We start from the raw sequence: 8,196 nt of genomic DNA on the forward strand, positions 1-8,196 counted from the left end.
ATGGATTGAGGGGCGCCGGCAGAGGTGTGGGGGTGCCCAGGGGTGGGGTAGCGGGGGGCTGCGGGATGGATTGAGGGGCACCGGCAGAGGTGTGGGGGTGCCCAGGGGAGGGGTAGCGGGGGGCTGCGGGATGGATTGAGGGGCACCGCAGAGCTGTGGAGGGGAGCTCACGGCTGGGATAGTGGGGGGCTGCGGGTCAGGATTGAGGGGAGTTGGCAAAGCTGGGGATGCTGCACCAAAGCAGTGGGGATGGGGCCAGCTGATGCTCCTGGGTTGGAGCAGAGACACAAAAGGAGGGGGCAGCTGGGAGGACAACATGGGACTTTCCACCACAGAAGCTTCTGCCGTCTGGGGCACATGCCCACATGCGCCCTGTCCTGCCCCCTCTGCACACTGAGACTGGCTTGGCAGGAGTGGGGCTGGCTCTCTGCCCCACACCCTGCACCTGACACTAACGCTGCCGGGTGGCTGGTGAAGTCCGGTGGGAGCCTCACTCCTGCCACGCGCTCCGTGATTCACCCTCCCTGGTGCCCTGCACGGCCCCACTTGTGTGCAGCCAGCACCCCCGGGGCCAGAGCAGAGAGACCGGCCCAGCCGGGAAGCAGGGCGCAGCCAGGCCAGGGAGCAGGGCAGCCCACCCACTCCAGGGGCCCAGCGGAGCCAGCACCGTCAGCCCCAAATAACCTCAGAAGGGAGACTTCCCACATGGCCTCCTCCTAGCCTGCAGGGCTCCTGGCCCACACTGCTGATTGTGTCCAGCCTCGCTCCCTATCCCCCATCCTAGGGAGCGAGAGACCCTGGAGAGGGCCCGGCTGCTGTCACCGCCTGCCCCTGCCCTCCCAGTGCCCCCCACGCTCCTCCCCCAGCCGCGTGGATTTGGGCTCCACCATTCATGATGTTCGGTGGGGTGTTGGGAGCGTGGGAAGCCCAAGGGCAGAAGGAGATGCCTGGCTTGCCCTGCCCCTCTGAGTATCAGCCCAAGGGGTCCGTTTTCTCCTGCAATGCACCGACCCCTCATGGCCCCAGGCTGAGCTGGGCACAAGGGCAGAGCCCACTAGCCCGGCCCATCCAGGCCCTGGCCTCACGGGCAGCTGCTGTCGACGCTGCCGGTCCCATTGCCCAGGTGGCTCTGGGCCCCGGGCGTCTTGTGTGCCCGGGTGGCCATGGCGCCCCGCTTGGCATGCGAGGAGGTGGCGGAGCAGCGGGAGGATCCAGTTGCTGGGGAACAGGGCTCAGGCCCTGCTCTGTGCCCCCCCCGGCAGCAGTGCCCCGGCCCCCTGCGGAAGGGGATGGTGAAGAGGCCGTAGGTGAGGGGGTCCAGGCAGGGGTTGAGGAGGCCGAAGATGAAGAGGAGGTGGGTGAGGGACTGCGAGACCGTCTCCGCCATGGCACGGGGGCAGAACCAGTGCCAGAGGCCCAGCAGGTAGTAGGGTGTCCAGCAGGCGATGAAGGAGCTGACGATGACCACGCTCAGTTTCAGCACGCGCAGCCGTGCCCGCGGGATGTTGTTGGTGGAGCGGCGCAGGGGCACCTCCTTGGAGGAGACTAGCGCGACAGGGAACAGGGCTGTCAGGGCAGGGGGCAGCCACCCCCACACCACGCTAGCCATGGGGGCGCTGGCGCACCCCAGGGCCCAGGCTGCCCCCCGCGGCCCCACGCCGCTCAGCGTGCCAGGTCCATGGGCTTCGCTGCTAGTCGGTGGCGTCTCCGGAGAGGAGCGGCCATCCGAAGGGTGAGGGCCCAGATGTGAGCCCCAGGGCCAGGCTGGCTGCAGCACTCCACACAGGGGCAGCCAGCTCTCTGGGTAACCTGGCCCCACGGACGAGCCTCGGGGCAGGGACCTTGGGCCTGATTCTGGAACTCAGGACCGGTCCAACCCTCAGCATGAGCCAGAGCCGCCTCAAGGCCCACCCCAGCCCCACCAGCGTCTCCCCAGCCCCATCTGTATCTGGGAGCGTGGGAAGCCCAAGGGCAGAAGGAGATGCCTGGCTTGCCCTGCCCCTCTGAGTATCAGCCCAAGGAGTCCGTCTTCTCCTGCAATGCACCGACCCCTCATGGCCCCACCCCATCACCAGGTTCTCCCCAGCCCCCACAGCCCCACCCCAGCCCCGTGCGTCCCCAGGCCCACCTCCCAGCCCCAGCCCACTCACAGAGGCTGGTGCCCATGCGCCGGGAGATCTCCAGCAGGATGCGGGCGTAGCAGCAGACCATGATGAGCAGCGGCAGGAGGAAGAGGCAGGCAAAGCCCAGCATGTTGTAGGCCGTCTCATGCCAGCGCTGGGGGAAGCTGCCCTGTGTCGTGCACTGGGTGAAGTTCTGCGGGGAGCGGATGGTGACTGTGTGGAACAGGAACAGCTGGAAGCAAAACAGAGCGAAAGAGAGGAGAGTCGACCCTGGCGTGGGCCAAGAGCCAGACACGGAGAGGGCTTTGCCAGCCCCTCCCAACCCCTCCAACACCCGGGTGAGGGCCAGGGCTTGGAACCACAGACGTTTGTGGGCCAAGCTAGCTTGCTGGGGACCTGGACATCAGGGGACAATTCCAGCACTCCCATGTCCTGTGGTGTGAGCTGAGCCGCAGGGAGATGGGGGCGTCCGCCGTGCCCATCTGAGCCCAGCTCCGGAGAGACGACTGCAGGGAATACCACACAGGGGGGTGCCGCACTAGCTGGGCTTTGCCATTTGAGGGAGCCCCCAGAGAGCTCCCCGCATACCACCCCTTCCCCCCACACCCTCCACCCCCAGCTCACACTGCTGCAGCCTGACTCACAGCCCTGGCAGGCTCCTGGGGGCCCCTTTCAGCCTGCTGGGAGAGGAGCAGTGCAGTGCGAGGAGCCCTCCCATGTGAGATGAGTTTGGGAGAGCTCAGCGGCCCCCGTTCTGCGCACAGCTAACGGCACAAGATCCCCACCCATTGCTAACTGGCCCAGCAGACTCTGCTCCACTCAGGGGACTGCAGGAGGGTAACGAGGGGCTTCGGCAGAACTGGGGTGGGAGCCCAGGGCTAGGACAGCAGGGGCTATGGGATGGATACCTGGGGAAGGGGAGAACGGGGCGGTATCTGCGGTGGGAGAAGAGGATGGGGTACCTGGGGTGGGAGGGGGCAGCAGGCATGTGCGGGTGGGGACCGGCAGGTACTTGAGGTAGGAAGGGACAGGGGGTGTGTACCTGAGGTGTGAGGGGGCAGTGGGTATCAGTGGGGTAGGGACTGGTGAGTATCTATGGGGTGGGAAGGGGCAGGGGGCAGGTACCCGGAGTGCAAGGGGGCAACAGCTATCTGTGGGTGTGGGGGACCAGCGTGTACCCACAGTGTGAGGGGGTAGTGGGTATCTCTGGGGCGGGGACCGGCGAGTATCTGTGGGGTGGGAAGGGGCAGGGGGTATCCGCAGGGTGAGGAGGACCGTGGGGTGGGAGGACCGGCAGGTATCCAGGGGGTGGGGCCCGGGGGTGCCCAGGGTGGGAGGCCCGGCGGGTACCTGGGGGGTGGGAGGCCCGGTGGGCGCCCGGCGGGCGGGGAGGCCGGGCGGGGAGGCCCGGCGGGCGGGGAGGCCCGGCAGGTATCCGGGGGGTGGGAGGCCCGGCGGGGAGGCTGGGCGGGGAGGCCGGGCGGGGAGGCCCGGCGGGCGGGGAGGCCCGGTGGTACCTGCGGCACGGAGAGCCCAGCACTCAGCAGCCAGGCGGCATACAGCATGCGGCGGTTCCTCCTGCGGGCCTGGGCGGCGGCCAGCGGGCGCAGGATGGCGGCCTGGCGGTCCAGGCTGATCACCACGGTGACGAAGGCCGAGGCGTGCATGGCCAGCAGCTTGAGGTACATGAGGAGGCGGCAGGCCAGGTCCCCCGCCCGCCACTGCACCGTGAGGTTCCAGACGGCATCCAGCGGCATCACCACGCAGGTGAGCAGCAGGTCGGCCGCCGCCAGGTGCAGCAGGAGCAGGCGGACGTGCGAGAGCTTCCCGCGCCGCCCGCCCGCGCCCGCCCACAGCACCGCCAGGTTGCCGGCAGCCGAGAGGGTGAGGAGCCCGAAGGTGAGGATGACGCGGGCCTTGGCGGCGGGGGAGAAGGTGGGCAGCTGCAGAGCCCCCTCGCTCCTGTTGGGCCAGGGGCCCCCCCCGCAGCTGCCCTCGGAGGGCGGGGGGCTGCTGGAGGGCCCCAGGCCCACTCCCTGGCTGGCGTTCATCACAGAGACACGGGGGGCACAGCCTGCTTCCCCCTGCTGGGACAGACAGACAGACAGACAGACAGACAGCGTCAGCACCCACTCCCGGGGAGTGTGACCCCCGAGGCAACTCCCCACCACGCAGAGCCCCCAGCCCATGGGCACAGGTTCCAGGCAGCATCCTTGGCACTGCACAGGGCACCTCCTTATGGGGCTGAGCCCCGGGCCAAGACAGCCTGGCAGGGCCTGGGCACGGCAGGGCGGGGAAGCCTGGCGCAGCTGGATGAAGGGGTCCCGCTCGTACCAGTGCAGTCGGCCTGGGCCAGGGGGCAGCTGAGCTCCGCATGGGGGGAGCTGCAGGCCCAGGGGCTCCCACCACACCCCTCACTTGGACAGCTCCCCCATAGGACACCAGCCTCCCAGCCAAGGGCAGGAGCCAACAGCCCCAGCCTGGCAGTGGGCCTGGCCCGGCTCCGTGCTGCCCCCGCCAGCTATTTGTGTCTCTGCTTCTCCTCTCGGAGCAGCCTCCTGAATGACCTATGAGTGGCTGGCACCCAGCGCCAGCCGGGGGCACTTCCTGGCAGCCTCCAGAGAGCCCCGGCTGGGGAGTGGAACCTGGAGGGGGCTGGGAGCTCAGCCGGGGGGACACGCTGGCAGGCAAGCTCTCCCTGAAGATCCACCAGGCCCCGAGGAAGGCCAGGAACAGCTTCTCCTCCCTCCCCACTCTCACCGACTTCCCTGGTCCTGCCGTTCTGTGCGGCCCAGACGCCGCAGTGATGGGCTCCAGCTAACGATCGGAGTGGGGAGGGTGGAGCTGGCACCAGCGAGGGGAGGGCCGGGAGCTGTCCCACCCTCCAGAACACAGCCCACCTCACCTCCCCGGCCTGCCTTGGCCAGAGAGCTGCTCCCACAGCATCCCTGGCCCCAGCAGCTCCCTTAAAGAGGGAACGCCCCATTCGGTCTCTGCTCCAGGGCCGCTCTCAGTAGTGGGCCCAGGCTGGCCCGGGGGGGTAGTGGAGTCACCAGCAATCAGCCTGTGCTGAGCAAGGCAGGTGCCCCCTCCCCCCACAGGGAGCTCCCAGTCCTCCCCCACCCCCAGGCTGGCAACGGGCACGGAGTGGTCCCAGGGGTCTGTGAGCCATAAGAACATGAGAACGGCCAGACTGGGTCCGGCCAAAGGTCCCTCCAGCCCAGTGTCCTGTCTGCTGACAGTGGCCAGCGCCAGGGGCCCCAGAGGGAGGGAACCTAACAGGTAAGGACCTAGTGATCTCTCTCCTGCCATCCATCTCCGCCCTCTGGCAAACAGAGGCTAGGGACACCATTCCTCACCCATCCTGGCTAATAGCCATTAGTGGACTTAACCTCCATGGATGTATCCAGTTCTCTTTTAAACCCTGTTATAGTCCTAGCCTTCACAACGTCCTCAGGCAAGGAGTTCCACAGGTTGACTCTGTGCTGAATGAAGAACTTCCTTTTGTTTGTTTTAAGCCTGCTGCCCATTAATTTCATTTGGTGGCCCCTAGTTCTTATATTATGGGAACAAGTAAATAACTTTTCCTTATTCACTTTCTTCACACCTCTCATGATTTGATAGACCTCTATCACATCCCCTCTTAGTCTCCTCTTTTCCAAGCTGAAAAGTCCTAGCCTCTTTAATCTCTCCTCATATGGGACCCGTTCCAAACCCTTAATCATTTTAGTTGCCCTTTTCTGAACCTTTTCTAATGCCAGGTCAGCGTCCTTGCCGTGTGCCACACTCTCTGGGACACAGGTGCATGCCGTGTCCACAGCAATACCCAGGGAGGGGACGTCCCTCCATCATGCCCGGGGAGTGGACGTCCTGACAGGATCCACGCTGTCGCTACCAGTGGGAGATGCTCCCTCCGCGGTCCCACCCAGACACCTGCTGAGGCGGTTGTGGGGCCGGGCAGCCCCCGCACCCAGCCTGCACCAATCCGCATCCCCCAGGCGCATCCGGCCCCTGGGCAAGGGGATGCCTGCCCAGCCTCCCCTGCCCCATGCATCCCTCCCAGCTGGGACAGCAGAGGACAAGGAGCAGGGCCCCAAGCCACCCACCCCCTCTCCTCACCTCCGGCCACAAACTCCCACTGCTCTGTGTGGTTCAGAGCTGGTGCTGCTGGTTCCTGCTCAGTGTCCGGAGCCTCCCTCGGCATTAGGGTCGCACTGCATCCCCGCGGCAGTGAGCCAGCCGGTGGGCCCCCCCGACAGCCAGCCCCCACTCGGGCTCCAGTCCCACCAGTCCCAGGGCTGGGAGGGGGAGAAGCTGCTGTCACTGCCACCTGCCCCCGTCACGGGACTCGCTGGACGCTGACGCAGCTGGTCGATGAGATGCCCTTGACGGCTCAGGTTGCTTCTTGATGGAATAAACTTGTGTTTAAAAGGCTTTGCTCACCCATCCCCCATGTGGCACCCACACACACGGTCACACGCACTCACACACACACTACCCCTGGGTCACATGCAGTCACACCCACACACACACACTCATTCACACGCACTCCCAGTCAGACGTGCACTAACACGGCATCACAGGCCCGGTCACACACTCACATCCACGCTCTCACACACGTGCTCCCACCAAGAGCTGCTGCGAGTGCGGTGGTCTGTCCGGACAGCCTCCCTTGCTGGACAGTGGGGCAGGCATGGGGCACACAACCCTGCCAAGCAGCCTGTCTCCGCTGTGGAGGGGTGTCTGGCGCCCCATCACAAAGCACAATAGCCCTACCCCAGCTTGCCTCTCTCTGCAGCTCCTCCATCCAAAGCCCTGGGCAGATGAGGGGCTGGATCCACGTCTGGGGATGTTGGGCCCAGGGGCCAGGTACAGACCCTGCCCACGGGGACCAAGTGGACAGGACAGCCGGGGACCCTGGCTGGGGTGCACCAGGTCCTTAGGGCTGTGGGGTGAGCTGTAGGCCTGTCTCCCCTGTGCCCAGGATTCCCCTCTGGCTGGGCTGTCTCCCCAGCCGGCAGCACCAGGGTTGTCTCTGGTGCTGGTGCAACCTGGCATTAGGGTGGAGCAGCCCAGGAGCTCCTGGCGACCTGGCATGACCTCTGCGGCCACAGCGCATCCTGGCCGTTTTCAGCAGGAGCCACTGAACCAATGTGGTTGCTGGTCTGTTAAGCTCTCTGTGGTGCAGGGCTAGACCCACAAAAGCAATGCTTTGGCATCCAGAGGCTGGCAGGGTGGGGGGCTGGACATCCACCCCATCGCTGCCAGACTCACAGATCGGCTCGGGGCCCACCGGCGCCCTCCGACTCCCCTCTGGTGCAAGGGGCGCCCCTGAGCCTGGGAAGCCTGGACGTCCCTGCCTGATAGGAGGCAGCGGTGCTGGGCAGGGGGCCACTCTGCACCCAGTGCTCCCTTGGCAGCAGCCTGCCCCCGTGCTGCAGGCCTGGCCCGGGCAAAGCACCTGCCCTGCAGCCTCTGGGCCTCACTCCTCAGACACAGCTCTCCAGTGACACCCCGTGGCCGGCCAGGGCACATGTCCAGCCCCGGGGAAAGCTGGCAGACACCAGCACAGACAGCCTGCCGGATGTCTGGACCCGGGTGTCACGGCGTCCCCAGGCGATGCTCTGGAACTGCTCCCTACGAAGCCAGGCAGGACTCTGGGAAAGTCTCCTCTCGGGGAGCAGCCTGTCTGCAGGACACACAGCTCACACAGCTTCCCCCTTCCTGGGTCTGATCTCAGAGCATTCAGCATCCTCTGCCCCTCTGTGCGCTTCTCACAGCCAGTCCGCCCAGCCGGGGTCTTGGGGAAGCCAGAGGGTCCTGCCCCCCAACTCCGCAGTCAGACGGGACTCTAGGCCAGCCAGTAACACAGAAGGTTTATTAGACGACAGGAACATGGTCTAACACAGAGCTTGTAGCTGCAGAGAACGGGACCCCTCAGCTGGGTCCATTTTGGGGGGCAGTGAGCCAGACAACCACGTCTGCCCTTCACTCCAGGTCTCCAGCCAGCCCCAAACTGAAAACCCCCTCCAGCCCCTCCTCCTCTGGGCTTTGTCCCTGTCCCGGGCCAGGA

General features: G+C 66.0%; 1 protein-coding gene across 1 annotated transcript; it reads right to left on the reverse strand.

Annotated features, from left to right (window-relative positions):
• Nucleotides 1–1,081: 1,081 nt before the first annotated feature.
• On the reverse strand, nt 1,082–6,327 carry LOC311527361 (gonadotropin-releasing hormone II receptor-like; the record flags this gene model as incomplete). Its single annotated transcript, XM_084641267.1, has 4 exons — nt 1,082–1,545; nt 2,151–2,355; nt 3,641–4,470; nt 6,243–6,327. The coding sequence occupies 4 exons, from the start codon at nt 6,325–6,327 to the stop codon at nt 1,082–1,084; spliced, it is 1,584 nt and encodes a 527-aa protein (XP_084497393.1).
• Nucleotides 6,328–8,196: the final 1,869 nt, after the last annotated feature.

Source organism: Lepidochelys olivacea, assembly GCF_965140295.1.
Source record: "Lepidochelys olivacea isolate rLepOli2 genome assembly, chromosome: 10".
NCBI classification, from domain to species: domain Eukaryota; kingdom Metazoa; phylum Chordata; order Testudines; family Cheloniidae; genus Lepidochelys; species Lepidochelys olivacea.